Consider the following 22,948-nt stretch of genomic DNA (forward strand, 5'->3'; position numbering starts at 1 on the left):
GGTCAGCATTCAGGAGGTAAAGTTTAAAGGGAATCTGACCCAGCTCACAATGATACAAATCTTTAATTCATTTTAAAAGTCAACTTGCTATTTATAAGAAACAAGGTAAAGCTTCAGCCAAAGTTCCTTGTGATAAGAGTAATAAAAAGAGTACTGGGGGCTTATTTAATAGTTCCTCTCTACCTTCTAGCATTTTAAATCATTTAATTGCCCATGAACATGTCCTTTATTATCAAAATCTCTTCATGAGTACATTAAAATATATTAGAAATTAACCAAGAGACATTCTATGAAAATTTCACGATTAATAAGAGTCAGTGTTAATATAGCAATTTATAGAAAAGGTAATTTGCTTAGCCAAATATTTAAGTATTGATTATAAGTATGAAATATTATAAGCCAAATATTTAAGTATCGATTATATGAGTGAAAAAAGCCAGATATGAAAGACTATTGTATGATTTCATTGATATAAGTGCAGAAAAAATAAGATTATAGAGTTAGAAAGCATGAGTGGTTTCATGGAACTGAGAATAGGAATAGATTGCAAATGGGTATGAGACAAATTTCGGAAGTGATGTGCTTTGAAACTGAATTGTGATGATAGTGATACAAGTTTGTATAAGTTCACTAGACATCACCTAAATTGCAATGGAAGAATTTTATGCCATATAAGCTCTACCTCAATACATCTTTCTAAGACAACTGTAGAAAATACCAGGGCACCGTGCTTCCTCAAGAGCTCATAGACTCTTCTGGGGCGGTGTTTGCATCCTCCCCAAAATTCATATGCTGAGGCCCTCATCTCTAAAATGATGGTATTTGGAGGTGTGGCTGTTGGGGGATAACTGGGTTTGGAGATGGTCATGGTGGAGCCTGTGTGGTGTGACTGGTGTCCTTGCAAGAGACATGAGGCAGGTCTTCCCTCATTATAATGATACAACAGGAAGCCTGAGGAGACAACAACTACTCGGAGTCATTGCCTCATCTTCTATAGTATGACAACCCTGTACACACCTGAGTCTGGACAAGGATCTGAGTTTAGGATTCCCACAAGTTCCTGTTTTTGCACTTAGAACTGAACCCAGAAAAAGTTAGTGCCTCTGTCCCGACTGCCTTATGCACTGGGTGTCTGCCACCTGCCTCTAGCTCAGGCTTACTGCCTGTTCCCCGATAGCCAGGCAAGTTTTATTTGAATTCCTCAAGCCAGCTGTCTTGTTTCTACCAAAGACTGACATTTCCCAAGTTTGAATCAGTTAAAGGAAACACCTTCCAAACTTTAACTTACACCCAGAATCTGAAACATAATATAGCCAGTGAAGAACACTTTACCATCTCTGATTACTGCACAATAGTCAATGCCTGGTGCTCTAAGTCCAGTTCAGTCATTAAAGGATTCAAAGTTAAGACCAGAACCATGGAATCCACCTCACTGTCAGCAGAGCTATAATACAGAGCAGTGTAACTGCTGGTGGGAATGCAGACTGGTGCAATGGTCCAACCACCACGGAAAGCTGTGTGGAGGTTTCTCAAACTACTAAAAATGGAGCTTCCCTATGACCCAGCAATTCCACTCCTTGGAATCAACCCAAAGGAAACAAAAACATTAATTCAAAAGGATATCTGCACCCCTATGTTCACTGCAGCACTATTTACAATAGGTAAGCTATGAAAACAACTCAAATGCTCAAAAATAGATGACTAGATCAAGAAGATGTGGTATATATACATATTGGAATACTATTCAGCAATCAAAAAAGATAAACTGCCACTTACAGTAATATGGATGGAGCTGGAAGGGATTATGCTCAGTGAAATAAGCCAGAGGAAAAGAAAAAATATTGGATGGCTTTACTCATAGGAGGAATGTAGAGGAACCAAATAAGGGACCAGGAAAAAATAATTATAATAAATCAAAAACAAATTAACAGGCAACTATTAATCAGAGACACTTTACAGGGGAGGGGCAGGGAGAGGGATCAAAGGGGAGGGAATATGTTCTTACACAAGGGACTATGGTGATGGTGCAGGGGTGAACTGGTGATGGAAATTTTGCAGGGACTACACCTGAAAAGAGAAAGAATGCATTGTACAAAAAGAAGACTGATGTAAAGTATACATAAAATTAAAAAAAATACTGAGCAGAGCAAAAAGCTCTTAGTACAATTCTAATAAGTGAAATAACATTACTCTGTACCTTTTCAATAACCATGATATCACATGCTTCTTTATAAATGACTAACATTTTATTGTCTAATAATCAGTGTCACATTTGCATGTTGGGTGTTGTTTGTGCTACACAGGGATCCTGCTACACTTCTAATGATAACATTTTTACCCAGAAAAGTGCACACAGATTTCACCATGGTTGAGATGATGCCAGTCAAATAACAATTTCAGAGTGCAAGCACATACAACTCTGCAATTAAAGAGAGCACCTTTCTTTGGGAGGAAAATAAAAACACATTTTTTTTTTCAACTGACTTACTGTGGCCTTGAAGCTTCCGCCTGGTCTGTCTGCAGTTTTTCTCCTCCTTCTACTTCCATTGTACAGTAAACAATTCGGTTGGGAGCCACTGATTTCAGACCTTGCACTTCCATTATGACAATCTAAAGAGAGAAAAGTTTACAATGACAAGTCAAGCTGACAGCATTTAGCTACATATAGTGACAGCAGCAGCAAGTACAATTGTAAAGACCAATTGATGAAATTATCTGGTAACATCAATAGTATTTTATCTATTTTATAATTCACCACTATTCATACAGTGTAAAGTAAATAACATTTTGAGGAAATCTGGCATAACTATTTCCTGCCAGCTATTAAAGTAAGGTTAAAGTCTCTACATATAAGCCCTAGTAAATTTAGTGACATTTAAATTTAGATCCTTAAATTGTGGCAAGTGTGTATGAAATAAAGCAGAATTACAAATGAAAAGTCAGTGGGTGTGCTAAAAGAAGCATACACTGAGTTACACATAAAGTGCTGTGACGATATTTCTGAGAGATATTGTCAACATCAAACCCATTCATTGGTATCAATATGTGATACTGTCCAAAATTTTCTATAGTTATGTGTTAAATGATCCTTTTTTTGATGTAACATTCACTTACATTGCTGTTTGTGGTTTAAAATGATAGGATCTAGGGGCCTCCCTGGTGGGGCAAGGGGTTAAGCACCACACTATGAAGCAATTCGTAGCCTCTGCAGCACGAGTTCAATCCCCTGCCAGGGAACAACCCACATGGCGCAGCAGACCTCTTCTGACTCGCCCGCTGCTCCCCTCAGCAGTGTATTTCAGCCAGTCTGCCTGCTCTGTTCCCCCACTCTGTCACTGGTCAATCCTCTCATCCCCCATATCTCTGGCCTTTACCCCAGCTCTTGTATGCATAAATAAATAAATCTTTAAAAAAATAAAATGATAGGCTCTCCCCCTTCAGGTATTGTTATCACACCACGCCCACCACAACACCCACAATCCACACCACAGTCCATTGTACTTTCTGCCCCTTTGCTTGCCCCCCTTCGCTTCCTCTTCCCCTCTGGTAGCCTCAGTTCTACAGAAAGCTTTCTAGGGTTATTTCTTAGTTTAGCTTTATCTGATCCTTCATCTGGTTTCTCTATATTCCACACATAAATGACAGTATCCCTTATTTGTCTTTCTCCTAACTTACTGTGCTTAGCGATTTATGACTGTTTATGAAAGAATTTGAGAAAAATGAACTATTAAATTTTAAACTTACTGAAAATTTTAACCTAGTAAAAACAGAATTTTAAAAAACATTTATGGAATAACTTTCTTTATGGCCATTGTATATATTTTTTTAAATTTTATTTTTATATTCCCCATACAATTGCAACCCCCTTATTTTGACCCCATTCCCTCCTTTCCCCACAATCCCCCATAATGTGTCTCTGGTTCATATTTGTTTGTTGATTTTGATTTTTTCTTTCTTATAGTTATTCTTTTTCCTGGTCCCTTATTTAAGTTTTCTAGATTCCTGCTATGAGTGAGACCATCTGGTATTTTTCTTTTTCTTTCTGGCTTATTCGCTGAGCATGATCCCTTCCAGCACCATCCATGTTGCTGCAAATTGCATGTGTTTATCTTTTTTGAATGCTGAGTAATATTCCATGGTGTATATGGACCACATCTTCTGGATCCAGTCATCTATTTTTGGGCATTTGGGTTGTTTCCAAAGCTTAGCTATTGTAAATAGTGCTGCTATAAACATAGGGGTGCAGGTGCTCTTTGGAATTAATGTTTCTGTGTCATTTGGGTAAATACCTAGGAGTGGAATTGCTGGATCATGCCATTGTATATTTTATTACCAAACCAAATATAGAAAACAGTGGGAGTGCAAACTGGTCCAACCACTATCGAGAGCTGTGTGGAGATTTCTTGACTTACTAAACATAGTGCTTCCATATGATCCAGCAATGCCACTCCTAGGTATTTACCCAAAGGACACAGAAACATCAGTTACAAAGAGCACCTGCACCCCTATGTTTATAGCAGCACTATTTACAATAGCTAAGCTTTGGAAACAGCCCAAATGCCCAAAAATAGATGACTGGATCAAGAAGATGTGGTACATATACCCCATGGAATATTACTCAGCATTCAAAAAAGATAAACACATGCAATTTGCAGCAACATGGATGGCGCTGGAAGGGATCATGCTCAGCGAAATAAGCCAGAAAGAAAGAGAAAAATACCAGATGGTCTCACTCATAGCAGGAATCTAGAAAACTTAAATAAGGGACCAGGAAAATGAATTAACTATAAGAAAGTGAAAATCAAAATCAACAAAAAACTATGAACCAGAGACACTCTATGGGGGTTAGGGGGCGGGGAGGGGAGGGATTGGGGTCAAAATAAGGGGGTTGCAACTGTATGGGGAATATAAAAATAAAATTTATTTAAAAAAATATAGAAAACATTAACTTGCCATTGAACATGTTGATACTGAACAAACTGATGGAAGGATAACTTTCTTATCCATTAAAGTCATGTCCTAATTTAAGGCAGTACACAGGATGGGTATATTGTTATTAACTTATCTATAATTTGTAGGGGGAAGGAAAAATTTTTTCCAGCTGTGTTTCTTGTGCTTGTATAAAAGGCAGCCATCCTATGTTAACCTAACATTCTTGTTGGATATACACATAAAATAAGGATATCATTTGTCAGTCTTTTTCCACCAAAAATTTCATCATGATGTTCTCCTAAATTCTCAAAATTTAATTTCTAACACATATTTACTAGGATTTTATATATGCACATTTCTTTCATCCATGTTGTATTAAACAAGATTATTAACATTCATGCTATGTAGCTATTAAAATAACCACCACGCAGCTTCTACTTCATTTATTGGTTATTTTATATTTTAAACTTCCTACTTTTTCATAGAATTGTGATCTGAATCTTGAGACTGAGTCTCAAAGAAACAAACCATCTAAAAAAGGACTATTCTTCCAGCTCTGGTACAATATTAGGGTTATGGTTTAAGTACAAATGCATACTGTTTTTGCCTTTTTTTGTTCATAAAAACATTTGGAAAACTAATCACTAAAAGTAAAGGTCAAATTCAAAGCCATTTTCCTTCATTGGCCAGGGATTTTGTCATCTTTTCAAAATGCAATACATATCAACATATTAACAAAAATACAGATTTAACTGAAAACAGACTAAGAAAATTAATGTGAAGTTAATAATGTCTTTCACAAGGAAGGTGGCGTGAAACACTAAATCTTGCTTAAGGAAAATAAGCAAAAGCAGTTATGCACTTTAAATAAATCAAGTTTGTAGGTAATACTGAAATTCACTAGAACCTTATTCAAATAAAACTAACCAGAGTTTGAGAAAAATGAAATATGTCACCCTAGCCATGAAAAGCCAGCTCACGTGGGCTCATCACCATGATTCTAATGATGGCTTTATTCTGTGATAAAATTATTTGATGGTCGGTTAACATGCACGAGACAACAGGACTGTGTAGCACAGGGCGAGGCCAGCATGGTGATAGCATCGGTCCCCACAGGGGACTGTGGTGCCAGCATTGCGTGTCCTCCTGTGGTGTGTTTAGTAGCCAAGGTGCAAGAGATAAGAAAGGAAGCATCTGCTTGACACTCTTTCTGTCACCTCTGCTACAAGCTACCGTAAACAGGCCCTCCAAGAATACACAAGTTGTGAAACTCCACTCTGCTCCTCAAAACAATGCTCCCATCTGTGCAGGGAATGTCTCATCCTGCAGAACTGCTGCTTTCAAAAGATGGAACAACTTCTGTTGTGAATCCATACATAGAAACAGAACAACATAGTTCTACAGACTTGGTGTCTGAAAAGAAGCGAAAAGAAAACACAGCTAGTCTCAATCATAAAGTAAGCCAAGAATTCCTTGGACCTTTAACTTAATTTTAGCTGTTTCAACCAATTCCCAGCAAAACTGATCATGGAACTACAAAAATGAAAAGTGACCTGCTTTGGCTTCTTGTTCCAAACCTCCTTGTGACAGATGTGATAAAGACCACACAGAATGGGCAAACTTATCCTAGAAACGCAGAGGGGCGGTCTGTTAAAAAAACATGAAACGAGACAATATGCTCCTCAATAGTGTGTTGCCGACAGAGTTAAGGGGCACTGGCGTGTGTGCAGGTTGTGAGAAAACCAAGCTGGGCATGTGGTGAAGAGGGGAACACAGACACCAGACACAGAGGCAGGCAGGGCGGCTGCCAGCTTCTCAGTAATGAAAACACTCAGCATCCAAATCTGCTGCGCCCAGGACACCAACACCATCACTGTTCCCACTCAGACGATTAGCTTCCCTAGGAACACATGTGTTCCTAGAATTAGTTGAATATTTAATTTTAACATGCCACGAATGACTTAGTGTTTTGTGCACTAGGTTGTCTATGGCTTTATTATTCTCTCTGAAGGAGTTATAATTGGAGAGACCTAATGTGGCTAACTGCTGCTTTTGATATCATCAAAGTCCCTAATTCAATAAATATTTATGGAGTCAATTGCATGCCAAGCACTGTTTAAGGCTCTTTTGATACGTCAGTAAACAAAAAGAACAAAACAAACAAAAAAAGAGTTTATCTCCCTACAGCATCAATTCTAAGCCGAGAAAGTCAGATAATGAATAACAAACATAGTAGGGTCTGCATTATATGTTAGGTGATAACAGCTCTGGCAAAAACTGGGGGCTTGGTAAGGGACTAGGATTGGTCGGAGAAGGGAGGAGAGGTAGCATTTTCAGAAAGATAAAATTTGACCAGCTTTCCAAATTTGTCCTGTTCCCTTCAGTGTAGACTTCAGATATTGGAAAAGACTTTTTTTTTCCTTCACTGGACCAATGCAAATCTGACTGATACCAAGACCCTGAAATTGGCTTGACTGGGTATTGTAGGCTTGGTGCTGGGAAGCAACATCTGAGTAACAGGCTAGGGACAATCATTCAGTATATCTGGACTAAGGTCACAGGTCCTGGCGCTACAGAAGAATCTGGTCTGTTCTCCAAGGCGCCCTACACGCAATCACTGTGTGTAGTTTGTGATCTTATTTTGTTGCTGAACACATAACTTCTACTTAACAGAATGTGGCTACCAGGGAACAGAATCATAGTTTGCTATGGCAGGAAAATATCTGTCTCCGATGGGCACAGCAAGGGAGGACATCACAACAATCTCCTAAACATGGGATTTTTTCTTACTCTGCAAAATGAAGTTTTAACTCATTATCCTCCTAACACCGTTAACAGCCCTGTTAATGAAGTACAAAATTACAATTCATAGTTTCACTTCAACACTGACTCACAAGTGTAATTTTGTTTTCAAAGGAGAAAAACAGCATTCGTCAGAAGCTAATTATTACAATTGTTTAAGACTGCTAAATAGAGGAAAATGTCTTGAACTGTTTCTGTTCTGAATGTTTAGAGATAATGGTAGATACGTAACAAAAATAATTTGCCTTACAAATTACTTTTAGCATTGAATTTAAATGTCAAACTTATTAGAAAAAAGTTATACTTGATGTTGTTCCTACACAAACTTAATGGGGGGGGTATAGCAGGGAGAAGGGGAAGGATTTAGCATTTCAAATTTAAATTGAAATCTTTGAAATGCCTAAGACTCCAGGTACTTTTCTTTAGTAATCAGCAAACTCAGATACCATGAAACCAGGAGAGGTAACAAAGGAAGGAACTACAAACTTGAAAGCAATTGTTGAGGGAGCTCTGAATCTAAGTTTGATGTTATCAGTGTCTGTTGGTGTCGTATATAAGCCTGTAGACACTTAGCTGGAGTGGCCCACATAGAGAGATTAGCAGATACTGAATGTAATCGTGAAAAGTATCAACAGGTTGATGCTGTCACCAGTCAGTATCACTATCTAGCTGATATATATAAAAAGCTATCAAAGTCTGAAAGTCTCAGTCAACACAACTTTTAAAGCCTGTCATTTTATAAAACATTGACTGTACCTATAATGGAATGTAAGACTTGAAAGGAAGAATTCGCAACTCATCATCAATAGGCACATGACATAGTGCAGTACAGCTGCTTTATGTGATTTCTTTCTACCTAGAAAGATGATCTCATAGGTGACATATTAACAGATGAAGGAAAAAGCAAATAAGCAAAAGTCTGAAAGTCATTCCCAAATTTCAGAAAATTCAATTCAATAAAACATTGAAATCCTATTCCACGCAAGTCATTTTGGTACTTGCTTTATCAATAAGTTACACTTGCCAAGTAGACACAAAGACCTGCCTCAAAACTATCATAATTTGATTACTTAACCCTAATCCTGCTGTGATGTTTACAAGGAAATCTGCATTGATTTGCATTCACAGTCTGGTTGTCTAGCAATAGAAGAACATATTTAAGTTCCTCAAAATATATTACATTGCTTTACATCTGAGCATTTGCCAGGAAGGTCAGCAGGAGTGATTCTGCAGCCTCACTTCTGCTGTCAGAGAGCAGCTGGGAGACGCACTTACCTCGAGGGTGAATGACAGCACCACGTCGGACTTGGACAGCTGAATCTCATTCTCATCTCCGATGTCCAAAAATGCAGAATTCTGTGAACGTTTTAATTTTTGTAATTTAAATTCTGGACCACCTCTTGAAACTGGAAGGCTTTCCAAATTGGCCATGAGCAGGTTTACTGAAGACCGCAGCTCTTCTATGTACATTGTCTCCATTTCTTTGGCTACAAATCTGGGGAATTTTCTTTCCTGGGAAATAAGTTTTAAAATACCAATGTTACACAAGTCACATTTCACTATTTGATAATTATATTATGTATCTACTGCCCCAGCTTAGAAATCTATATTTTGGGTCTATATTTTGCATATAACTGATACATCACTCTTTAGATTTTAAAAGCTGGAGAGTTTGGCAATTTTGATTCTACCAAAAGTTACTTTATGTACCTGAGGATAATTATGATATAAAATATACAAATTTCATACTAACCTCATTTTTAAAAAAAATATTTTATTTATGCATACAAGAACTGGGAAGCAGGCCAGAAGTGTGGGGGGGTAAGAGGATTCACCAGAGAGAGTGGGGAGCAGAACAGGTGGATCTACTGAAATACACTGCTGAAGCAAGACAGGAGAAGTCTGATGCACCATGTAGGTTAGCTCCCCAGCCAGGGATAGAACTCATGGCACAGTGGCTGGCGATAGCTTGATAGTGCTGAGACTTTAACCCCTGGGCCATCAGGGGTTAAAACTTATTTTTGATAAGGTATTTGCTTAAGAGAAAAATGGAAAACATTAAAGTATGTAGTTTTAGTGTATAGATGAAGGTAGCATATGGATGAATGAATGCTTGGGGTAATGAAATGCTTGGGCTAACTGGTCTATAAGAAAAATGCTCAGTATAATCTGCTTTGCTTATTAAGAAACAAACATCTTAATATCTTTCTACCCACAGATGCATGTTGCTAGAAGGGTAATTTTTTTTTATTAATAAGCCTTCAAAGCTAAAAAAAGCTAATATTAAATAGCAATATGGTCTTATTTCTATAATTAATTTTAATGCCATACCAATGTGCCAAGATCCCTTACAGCCATAAATTCAGTTTTAGTAAAGTTTTCAAAATACTTAAATTTAAAAAGTTCTTAGTAAGAAGGAGAGTTAACAATATCAATTTTGAGGTTTCTGATTTCTTTCTGAATTACATGAGCATTGCCATTCAATTCTTACATCTTGGTAATCAGATTTCTGTTTCTTCCACTCAACTTAAAGCACTTTCCAAATACTGAGATGCATATAGTGAGCTATTGCCAAATTGCCTTTAGAGAAGATTACAAACATTTATATTTCTATAAACAGCAAATGAGGTTTCCTCAAATTCTTGGCTTTTTCATTTATCTTGGACAACCTGGTGTTTAGCTCCTATACATCCAGCTTTACAACTTCAGGTGTAGCATCCTAAGATGAGCATTGCACAAAGGTGCTGGGCATGAAAGCCTCAAGCAGCCATCTTCCAAATGATCACCCAATGCCCTGAATATTGTTTTCTTTGGTATCCTCGAAACATAACCTAAGCAAGCCACATCTCCAGTGTGAAAACACTCAGATGCTGTTGTCCACCTGCAGCCTGCCTGACCCATCTCACAGTTCACACCCAGGTCAGAAAGGAACACCTGTCACCACCTCCTGAGTCAGCCTAGAGTCCAGATTACCTGCTTTTCTTCCCCTCCCAGATATAAGCCTCAAATTTTTCAAATATTCTTCACCTGTAACTGATATTAAAATGTACTATCACAGAGTGATTACATATCTACAATCATAATTAACTTTACCAAGAAACATTCTTTGGTATCTTTTTTTAACATTTTGCTATTGTTTTAATGAAAATTTCCAAAATACAGTTTGCTCTGCTATGGAAAGCAAAATATCTGATTTGATAGGTTATATTTGGAGTCTGGAATTTTCAAAAACTTTTTGATTTATTAAATGAATGATGATAGCATTCATAGATCCCAAAATCAACCATGTCACAACAGATAGAAATGTTTTATTTTTGGATAGCAGGGGACTATCCAAATAGTAACTTTGCATCCTCAGGAAAAACAGGTAGCTACTCAATTACAGGATACCTTGGTCTCCTTTGGGGAGAAAGATGTTTAGGGGTGTTTTCCAATATATGCACATAATAATATATGCAAAATAAACAATAAAAATAGATTTTTACATTGGTGAATTTTAAAGCCTGTCACTGTGAATTTTAATAGGCACCCAGGACTCAGAAATATGAGGGAACATTTCTATTTGGTGTGATATGGTTAATTTTTGGGTCTGTGAATGCAATCATCATTAATTTAATAAATTGGAAAGTCTTTGGTCCTTGAGGGGTGAAGGCTTTTTAAGGAACATCTAAGGAAATATCTTTAGTTCAACTGATTAACGATTTAGACAGAGAAGTTACATGTTACTTTATAGAATTTTCTCTGGAAAGATGCAAATAATGTATGTTTAGTGTGTCTGGTAACATAATCAATAACTATAGTTTAAATCCTTATTGGAAACTAACCACTTTTATATGTAATCCATGAATCTTATTTTAACTTTACCTAAAAACAACTGGTTTTCAAATGCTCTCTGGACTAATTTTCATAGCTAATTAGCTTGCTCATTAGGCATTGAATGAAATATTTATTATGTTTATTTTGTATCTGAGTCCTAATTTTGTCTTTTAAAAATATTTTAGCAAAGCAAAAGGCAAATAAATCACATGTTGGAAAATTTGGATACACCATTTTTTAATATAAAATTTAAAGTCCTATTTAGTGGAAAGCAGCATTAGGGTATAAAAAATTCTATATTTATCATTAATTTAAAATGCTTCATTCCTTATTTTTCATGGAGGATACCAGGAATGTGAAAATTAACTGTTTTCTCTACATTTTCAAACTTTTCAGGCAACAGACTATACTACAAATTTTTTCTGTCTGGGAGGAAAAATAAAGCAGCTGTTTTACAGCTTAAAGATTTATTGATAGTATTTCATCAACTTTATTTAGCCTGCTTGTGTTGCCTCTTTCTTGGAAACAGAGCAAATTGTACATAGACAGGTACATGTATAAAATTTGTTGTTTTAAATTAGGAGTGAATCAGAAATTGGGTTATTCTCTAATTTAGCTGTGAATCACTCCTATAAAACATGGTTTAAATGTTCTAATTCAGACTTCTGTACAGCACAGCTCCCTAGTAGCTCAGCTATATGCACCAAATCACACGACCCAAATATAGTCATTCTTTCTTAAGTGCTATTCACCTTCAATCCACGATCTTGTGCTCATACCATTGGATGCTTCTCCATGCTGACCCCTGTTCTCTCTGCCCCTCTTGCCCTCCAATCTTGTTTCAGTGTTGCCCTATCATAACACCGTGAACCCACAGAGCAGATGATATAGTGAATTTATTTACTGTATCCTCCTGTTTCACCTTCTCTGTTTTATTGTCTAAACATATGCACATGTCTATACAGATATATATTTAGAATGATATATACACATATAAACATACATAAAATCATATCTATATTGTATCTATTATACATTTGTATCTCTATCCAGAGAAGCAGGTCCAGTAGAAGATTATGTATCTATTTTGGTTGTGTTTCTCTAGAGAACTCTGATAAATAAAGGGGTCAGCATGTGTATATCAGGGGAAACCACCTATGGCCAGGAGAATAACTAGGGCAGAGACACCATGATAGGAAGAACAAGGAAGCCACTGTAGCTGGAAAGGACTGAGCAAGGGTGAAGCTTAATGGAGGATTAGGTCAGAGGAGCAGCAAAGACCAGATCACGCAGGACTTTTCAGGCTATGATACAAATTTCTGTTTTACTCATAGTAATATGGGGAACAAAAGCAGGGTTTTCAGCAGAAAATTACTGGCTATTGTGTTGATGGGGCACAGGGAGAGAGCTGGGAAACTAGCCAAAGGGACAGAAGCATTATCCTGTTGAGATACAATGATGGCAGACCAGAGTGGGAGAAGGAAGGTGGTGACAACTATCAGATTCTAAAAACTCTTTGAACAGAGTTACAAATAGATTTCCTGGTGAATTTGGCATGAGGTATGTAAAAAGAGAAGAGTCAAGGATTATTCCAAGTTTTCTGGACTGAGAACTGGAAATACATAGCTAAGACCTGGCCCACCCTAACCACTACCATCCCCGCTCTTGATTTCACTTTCTGTTGTTTTTTTTTTTTTTTAAATAGCAAATGATCACCTTCCATAAGGAAGAAATGCAGTAAATAGGTTGAATTTAATAATTTACCTTTGCCATTTTCTCTGCCAACTGCAAGCGGCCATCCAATTCCCTTCTGATCTGAGCCGCTTGTTCGTCTGCATTATCCAGCTTAAAAATAAAACAGAAATTGCACATATTGTGATTACTTAATGACAGTGAACCACAGATTAAAGCAAAGATTAAATGACTCAGGTGTTTTGTTTTGTTGTTTTTTTTTTTTTTTTTTTTTTTAAATTCTCTCCGCTACCTATTGAGAAGAGAAACAGAAGGTTGTTTAATCAGACTGGCAGTCCAATGAAACCTGTTAGGCACTTTTGTGATTTTGTTCACAAAATAAAAAGTTAGCAAATCTAAGGCTAATAGCTCAATTTACACAAAAAACTGTATTATAATTCTTTGCCCAACCTCTCCACAGCTACAAATCAAGAAGTTCTTTGTTTGTTTGTTTTTTAAGATTTATTTATTTATTTATTTATACAAGCACTGGCTACAGTCAGAAGCGCGGGAAGGTGAGAGAAAATTCACCAGAGCCAGAGCGGGGAGCAGAGCAGGCAAACTGAAGAAGCACACTGCTAAGGGGAGCAGCGGGCGGCAGGAGAGGTCTGCGCACCATATGAGACCTTCGCCGGTGGCCGGGGATCGAACCGGAGCTGTAGAGGCTGCATGCAGCTTCGCAACCAAGCATTCAACCGCTGCGCCACCAGGGAGGCCCAAGAAGTTCTTTTTTTCTTGAGGTTAATGCTAAAGTCACTAAGTTCATTCAGTCTGGTCTTCTGTCTTTATAAAGGTCAGTCCTAAATAGTTCTAGATAGATAAATCTGTTATTTCAAATTCCCAGAATGCAGTTCTGGATGGCTGCATCCCGAGTAATGTTTTGGTTTTCTTGGTTCTTTTAAAAAAAGGATGGCTTTCATTTTTATAGTAAGTTTGTAGTAGTCCAAATCTATAAAAGTATAACTTGATTGACATAACTTTCTGCCACTGAAGTCATATTTCACATACTCCTTATTTAATCCTAACAGACTCATACTGCCAAGAAATCTTTCCACTTGTTTTCAGACTGGCAACCACTTCAACTTTCAAAAAACCCTGCTTAATTTCTTTAAATATTTATATGTACAAATTAATAAATTTCACTTAATTTTAAGTGGAAGTATTTGTATCATTTCTGGGCTTTGCAAGTGTTTTTTTTTTTTTTGTAAGAGACAGTTTTCAAAAATATTAATAGTTTAATGGCATTTGTTTGAAAACAGGTAGGCAAAGGAGATCATTGCTGTACTACACTGATTTTTTAATAAATTCTTGAAGCTTAGCTTTCAGACTGAAAGGTTTCCAGCTTTGGTGATGTCTGGTATCATTTTGTGAGCCTAGAAAGGCATCTTCCAAACATGTTCACAAAAACAGTGGGGAAAAGCTAATACCAAGACCATGCATAAAATTTGTATTGTCTGTCTCTGTTCTTTGTAATGCTAAACTGAGTTGGCTCTTTTTACACATAAGGATCACTAGCTAATGGCCCATGTTTTGCTTTCTTATGCATTTTGAGTATATTACCTTTGTTTTTAATATTTATGAAAATTTACATAGTTTAATTTAATGAAGGTGTTCCCTAAAGGTGGACTTTTCAGTTAAGAAAACTGGGCCTCCCCGGTGGCGCAGCGGTTGAGCGCAGGGTTGCGAAGCTGCCCGTGGCCTCTGCGGCGCCAGTTCGATCCCCGGCTGCTCCCCGGCCACAGGAGGAGGGTCCCACATGGCGCGCAGACCTCTCCTGCCGCCCGCTGCTCCCCTCAGCAGTGTACTTCGGTCCTTCTGCCTGCTCTGCTCCCTGCTCTGGCTCTGGTGAATTCTCTCACCCTCCCGCGCTTCTGACTGTACCCAGTGCATGTACAAACAAACAAACAAATAAATACATGTCTCTTTAAAAAAAAACAAAAAAAAAACTGTAGTTTCACATGCAGTTGTAAGAAGTAAGAAAAGTACCCACTGTACACTGCCTGTTGCCCTCAATGGCAACATCCTACAAAACTGGTATCATATGACAATCAGGATGCTGCCTTTGACAGAGTCACTCATCTTAGAGCTCCTCAGTTCTATGTGTCATCTGGGTGTTCATAAAATTCCAGTGTGAGGTACCATCTATGTGGGTTTGTATCTCCACCGCCAGTCAAGACATGGAACAGTTCTCACACCACATATTGTCCTTTTATAACCACATCCACCTCCCTCAAGCCAATCACAGCTAGTTTCGGTGATGTACCTCATGTCACACAATGTGTGAAAATAAATTCTAGTAAGACAAATGGATTTTTTTCCTTTCCATTATGAAACTAGAATCGTGCTCCAGTGAATAGTTAACATTTATAAACAATGGACTCACACCTCTTCTCGATCTATCAACATTCACTGACTAACTGCTCCCTCAAAGCCCATGACCATAAACATATAGGCTCATTGATAACTCACAAATGTATTTGGAAGATCTAACAACTCACCAGAATTCCAGACTTTGTTTCCTACTGTCTACTTAACCACATCAACCTGATTGGGAAAATGGCATATTGCATGTAACAAACACAAAATGGACTCAGTTTCCAGAGCTCCAACCTAATGACGCCATCGATGGGTAATTCCAAGTCATATAAATGGCAGATCTATATGCCAGCTGTTCAAGCCCACAGTGGAGGTATTGTCTTTGACCCTTTTCTTTCCCTCATAGATCACACCCAACCCAATCTCGAGTCATTCAAGATTAAAACCTAGAAACACAGGGTTGAGACAGACTAAAATTTAAGGACAGAGTTCTTAGCTAGCAGTCTTCCTTTTTTGTGTGATGCTGTGTTTCCTTTGTCACGTCAAGCTGCATTTTTCCAATGCAGTTACACATACTGTTATGGTGAAAATTTTCTTTTCTGAACTATCAAGAGGCTTTCCCTACCCCATCCCAATTAAAAAAAAAAAGATGTAAAATATATATAATAAATATTTTGTAAAAAATTAAAAAAGAAAGAAATGCCTGAATGGATGGCTTATAGGTGTGGGCATCAGACTTTAAGATGTTGCTGACACAACTATGTCTAGTGCCTGACTTGGGCTATGAGAGAAAGAAAATGAGGATATGTGGGCTCTGGGGTTTGTGGCAGGGTCAGAGGCAAGTCCTCAGTTCACAAGAAAAGTATCTTAATTTCATTTTCTTTGACTTTAAATTTCTGATTTCAACACGAACTGACAATGGGTAATTTGCCTCACAGATGTCCTTTCCTAGTACAGAATATTCTTCAAGCCTTTTGCAAAGTGTCATCGAGCCCTGACCACAACAGATGTCCAAATGTATCTCTATTTTCTGTAATGCCTCTAATATCTATTGCAGAGAGACTTTTGCCACTCAATCAAAATATTTCACTGGCTTGACAAATATTTAGAACAAAACGTTAATTTTCCTCCTATTCACTATGCAATGACTACTATTTCCACATTCAGAATTTTCTAGGTTAAGGAGTTCTTAACCTGAACTTCCAGGAGTCTATAAATCTGGTTCAAGTTGTAGACAAAGTTTGGCAGATGTGTATTATTTTCCTGGGGAACTGCTTGAATTTCATAGCTTATTGAAGATTCTCACAGGGGTGGTTAACTCAAAAGAAAGAACCATAACTCTTGGAGAATCTTCTGTATATAAGCTTCTATTCATTGGTTCTCAAAGAGGTTGTATGACTTTTCAAACATAAGCCATGGAAAAAGACAATCTCAGACCTAATTCTTACAGAAACTTGTTAGATTTTTATAATGGAACTAAGACATAAACTCTTAACAATGTTGACTTGGATGGTCCACAACTACTTCATTAACTGTTTAATTTGTTTCTATGCCTACTGTACAGCAAGCACTACTGCAGACACCTTAGTAGCTACAAGAGTCATGGACTCTCAGTTCACACTTTATGCAGAAAACTAAAAATAGCATGTTGAGATTATAATTGTCACAAGGAAGCTACTGAATGAGTATTACGGAAATTCAGTGATAAAGAGATTTTTTTCCTGGTTGACAGTATCAAAAAGGAAATATGAAGACAGCAATATTTAAAAAGGACTTTGAGGAGACAAGATAACTTGGACCTGATAGAGCACTCTGTTAGTCTTGACTTGCAAAATGTGAAACCTTTGCCTCTCCTTGCCCATGTCTCTCCTGTTCTTCTCGTAAACAGAGATCTCAGCTACCAGCAGGCCTCCCTTTGTATCTGACCTAGAAGACCAAAGTCTGTGCTGACAGCCAATTATCTCTCAGTAAACAATACAGACACAGTATAAAGAACTTTACCAAGTTTTATTGAACAGCTTCATTTATAACTTGTGATGTGATTCTTCTAATGTGATATAAACTACACATACCAAATACTGGAATTCATTAAGTTTGCTCATATCAAAGATAAAAGTATTTTAAAAAGTGCTTTTCACGGCACTGTTGAGCATCATTGCCCTCTCTGACTAATCTATTTTCTGGAACAGCATAATTGACTTTATATTGTCAGTCACTAAAAAGGGGATTAATAGCTGTTTTTTTTTTTTAATATAATGATGTCTTTATATGTACTAAGCCTAGGCAATTGTATGCTTCTTTCTTGCACCAAAAAAAATAAATAAATAAAATCAGTTTTCTCTTTGAGGGCCTACTCCAACTAAAACATGACTCTTTCCAAATTGTATTCCATTATTTTCTTAGAATATACATCTTGTTATAACATACATCTTTATCCTTTAGTAGGAAACAGACAAGTAGATGAATAGTTGTACTGTTAATGCAAATTTGGAGTTTTCCCTAAAGTTAATGCATATATCAGGTTCATGGTATTTATATCATCTATAAACCTGGCAATTTACAAATTATACATTATGAGAAGTAACTGGTGCAAACCTAACACTGATTCCAAAAGAACACCAACACTTTTTTTTGTCATATAAATTTCCAGTAGTCCAGTGTTTGATTTATTTGACATTGCCAAATGGACCTGGGTTTTCCAATATGGCCTCACAACACTGACCAAAGGCTTTAACTATTAGCCATTTAATGTGCTTCATCAATAAACCAGTCAATTCTCTATCATCATTTGAATCACAAATTATTATAAAGATACAGCATAAGACCTCCCTAGTGGTTCAGGGGTGAAGTCTCAGAGCTATCAAGCTATCTACAGCCACTGTAGCACAAGTTCGATCCTCGGCCAGGGAGCTACCCATATGGTGCAGCAGACCTCTCCTGACTCACCCGTTGCTCCCCTCAGCAGTGTATTTCAGTAGATCTGCCTGTTCTGCTCCCCACTCTGTCTCTAGTAAATCCTCTCACCCCCACCCCGGACCTCTGGCCTACACCCCAGATCTTGTATGCTAAATAAAATAAATCTTTAAAAAAAAAAAAAGATATAGCATAACTCTCTATGATCCCTGTTATTTTCTGTGCTACTCCCAACCTGACACCCCTCACTCTCTGGGCCCATAAACACACATGGTTTGATAGCAGATCTTTGATAGCTGACTTATTGTTGAACTTCTCAGACACTCATGACCTCAAATTATAGTCTCTGCCCCTTGTTAGTACACCTTTCCCTAGAAATAGCAATGAAACAACCCATCTACAATAGTGGGAGTCACATAACTAGTCCTAACTAGTCTCAATTTTAGTGCAAATACTTGAAAGGTCCTTAGGCCTTAACATCTCCTACATGCAGAACCACCTTCTGTGAGGCAATCACCCTCAAAAACAAGAGCCCTTCCTCCCTTCTTGATTACTGAGAATAGCCCACAACTACAAGGTAATTAAAGGTCCTTTTGTAATTTCACACAAAAAGAACATAAGGAAATGCACTTATCCCCTATGCTCAAGGGCAACACAGTGTGTGATGTTATGTATGAATCAGCTAGCATTCTGTCTGCTGGAGGCAAAGCTTTTAAAGAACTCCCTTATATCTACCTTCTAAATTATGTATAAAAAACATGACTCAGAAATAGCAGTTCTGCAAAGGATTCTTGTAGAAAAGTTCTAAGTCTTAAAAATACATTTCCCAAACCACACTTTTCTTTGAATACTTAAAAGGAGGGAAAAGATGAACGAGTTAATTAGATATGAAATTACCCTATGTGAACTGAACTAAACTATATTAAATAATGGATCAAATGTTCAAAGGCAAGAACGCAGGAAATTTAGCCTCAAACATAAAAACCAAAGGACTTCAATAGTCTGGAGAATATGCATGCATATTCTCTAAAGTGGTAGATATGGCTTGTGTAAATTTTTACACATCATCAAGTTTTTCTTTAGTGTCTCATTTTGAATTAACATTTTATTTTGTGAACAGAACAAATAAACTAATAATAATTTCAATCAATTACTTACTAGTTATACTCACCTCAAACTAGATGATTATATGATTTTACATTCACATTAATAATCTGAAATTCAGAATTCAGCAATAAATAACAGACTCTCTCCATGGTAGAAAACTTAATCAGAGCAGGTTAGAACTCTAGCCTCATCAGTACTAGTAAGAACTCAATTCACACAGCACTTATTATATGTTAGGACTGTTCAAAGTTTTTATAAATAGTATCACATTTCAAGCTTAGAAAAATCCTATATGTCTTATCTCATTTTAGTGATGAAAAATCTGAAGCACAAATTGTTGCAAGCAATTTCCCAGGGTCACAGTCACAGGGTTTGAGTCCTGCAATCTGGCTCATGGATTCAAGTTAACCATCTCATATTCCTTCAAAATGCTTCACTTTCAATTTTCCTTCCTTTAGTCTTTCACTATCTTTGAATGCCCACAATAGGAAACATCAAATATTACTGTACAATTAAAGGCACCAAGACTACTTAAGTATCCTGGGCTCAATATGTCAAAATAACTATGACAGGCTTTTATAATAAGGAAATGTAAATGTCTCACTTTCCCCTCCCCTAATATTTAAGAACAGTGATGGGGCGGGGAGAGAAACAGGGAAACTTTCATGGAGGTAGAATTGCTCTTGGTTCTTGGAGAAGAGAATAATGTGAGACAAAAGTAAAATCCAAGAAAATACAAGCAGTGGATAAGCACAGGGAATCAGCTCAGTTTGGGGTGTGTAAAGAATTGTTACAGGAAATGAAATTAAGGAAGGTAGGAAGGGGCCAGAATGTTAACACATGGTTATTGAAAGGTTAGCCACGCATAAGAACTTTATTGTGGTGAAAAGAGGAGCCATTATAATTTCTTTCCACTCAAAGTTGGGTCAGGAAAGGATTAGGATGTTGCTTCAAAAACATTACTTTGGAAACAAAAATATGTAGTGTAGGAAGAAATAAGAGGTTACTGTGATGTTCTCTAAGAGGTACTGAAATCTCCTGCTATGGCAATATACTTGTAAATAAAGGAGCAGATAATACAATACTGTGGAGGAAGCAGCAGTATCATGTAATCATTCGGGCTAGGATGGCAATAGGAAAGGAAGGACATAGGGTTTTAAGTTGGAAGCCTGAACAAACAACATAGGAGAATAACCCTACTTGGGATGAGACAAAATGGTATTTGGAACCAACTGAGATTAATCCATGTGCCATGTACTATGGCAATGAGTGGAAAGAAGAGCTGACCTGTATGAAAAGGCCTAGGGAAGGGTGCCCTTATGAAGCATAGTGTATTTAGTTTGTTACCACTGAAGGACTTTTCAGTGGACCTAACACAGTACAACAATCCAAGTAGCATATAATTTCTCTCACACATCACACCCCTACCTATATTTTTCAAAAACTGCTGCTCTCAGCTCCATATCAAGCCTAATGTATGTTCATGAACCTGTGAGATAATTCAAAGATCAAGCAGTGAGTCTTGCCTATCTGGAGACCTTCATGTAAGAATCATGAGTATTCTTTGTAAATAGAAAATGAGATCATTTTAAAAATATGACCAGAAGCCAATTAATAGTTAGAAATTCTCATTGTCACTCATTACACAAGAAAAATTTTTACTAAGACACATGCTCCAGAATGTTCTTCCTCCAGAATGTTCCCTATCACATGCCCAACCCCAAGCTCTTTCAGCTAGCATATAATGTCCTCAACAGTCTAGTCATTTCCTAACTCTCTGGTCTCCACTCCTGCCACTCCAGGATTACACAGAACACACCTCCCTACAAATTCCAAGACATTCCATTCTCTTTATATGTGCTATTTTCTTCCTGTCTGTTAAATATCTACCCATCATCTAAAATCAAAGAATTTCTGTCTTTGCACAACCTTCATTACACTTTCATTAACATTCCAATAGAGAACTGGGTTGTCCACAGGCCAATCTTCACTTCTTCCTGGGCATGGAGCCAGGCTGGCTCTCAGACACCCATTTAGTTAGAATGACCATGGCAATGAGACCTCTGGTGGATAGTCAGGCCAAGGCTCCGGCTCTCTCTGACTGTGTCAGTATACCGCAGGGAGCTCTTGTGAAGACATCCAGTGACTTTGAAAGCCACTGTGCAGCCAGGATGGGCCATTAACTAAATCCTTGCAGCCTCCTCTATCACATGAAGAGATTTCCCTCCATTGGCTCACATTGTGCTTGGAACGGGCCCCTAGTGGCACACATCATGTTTATGTGTCTGTCTCCTGACCACATCAAAGACCTTGAGGAAAAAAAACAATTTGGCAATTTCACTGCTAAGCCCAGTAACTAACATTTAAAAAGGTATTCATAAAAAGGTATTCAATAAACATTTTGAAACAAGTAAGCTAACTACCATATGTCTCATTATAATTTTGATAGACTATTTTCCTTAACAATCTTGAAAAAGATATAATTGCTTATTATACTTGAAATATATTCATATATTCCTTTCTCTTTCATTAATAGTTGAGAATGGGTTATGAAGTGCATTAGCAAAAATATTTTTCCTTTACTATTACTGCAAAGATGCCTAGTCTTTGTAGATTTGTCCTCTCATTTAAAATAAATAAAAAAGTAATAACATTCTAATTTCTTCTTTTTTTAAGATTTATTTATTCATGCATACAAGAACTGGGGTACAGGTCAGAGATGCAGGGGGTGAAAGGATTCACCAGAGACAGAGTGGGAAACAGAATAGGTAGACCGACAGAAATACAGTGCTGAGGAGAGCAGCAGGTGAGACAGGAGAGATCTGCCTCACCATGTGGGTTTCTCCCTGGCCGGCTGGGGATCGAACTTGTGCTGCAGAGACTTCGGATTGCTCCATAGTGCGGTACTTAACCACCTGCACCACCAGGGAGGCCTAACATTCTAATTTCTACAGGACAGTGGCATAGGGGAAAAATCTAAAAATGATGCAGAGAGTTCCTGAAGGTAACCTATATTGATATCTGATGAGGCAAGAAAAAAGAACAAATTAAAGCCTTACTTAGGAATAGTCTTATGCAGTTCTTCTGCACATTGGCTAAGGAAAAATCAAAGTGGTACATGGTTGAATGAAGTAACACTGACAAAATCTATAATTTAACAATGCTAAAACTGCATCCCCATTATAAACATTTAATTTCTAGAGAGGACATTGATTTACTATACTAATCGGATATTTAAACTCATTTACACATGAAATCACATTCACCTAATTTATATGACACATTTATATTTAAAAGTGAGTATGTACAAAAATATTATAGCCATTCTATT

At 37.3% G+C, this 22,948-nt stretch overlaps 1 protein-coding gene across 15 annotated transcripts in view; it reads right to left on the bottom strand.

Annotated features, from left to right (window-relative positions):
• The window catches only part of CADPS2 (calcium dependent secretion activator 2), a gene marked incomplete at both ends in the record, with an annotated part of 405,485 nt that overhangs the window by 225,474 nt on the left and 157,063 nt on the right, over positions 1-22,948 (bottom strand). For all 15 annotated transcript variants that reach the window (XM_084229261.1, XM_084229256.1, XM_084229258.1 and 12 more), the window contains 3 exons: positions 2,489-2,610; positions 9,010-9,246; positions 13,315-13,395. In XM_084229261.1, the coding sequence (XP_084085387.1) occupies positions 2,489-2,610; positions 9,010-9,246; positions 13,315-13,395 (440 nt within the window). The remainder of the gene's footprint in view (positions 1-2,488; positions 2,611-9,009; positions 9,247-13,314; positions 13,396-22,948) is intronic.

The sequence above is a fragment of the Talpa europaea genome (genome assembly GCF_964194135.1).
Source record: "Talpa europaea genome assembly, chromosome: 3".
NCBI lineage: Eukaryota > Metazoa > Chordata > Mammalia > Eulipotyphla > Talpidae > Talpa > Talpa europaea.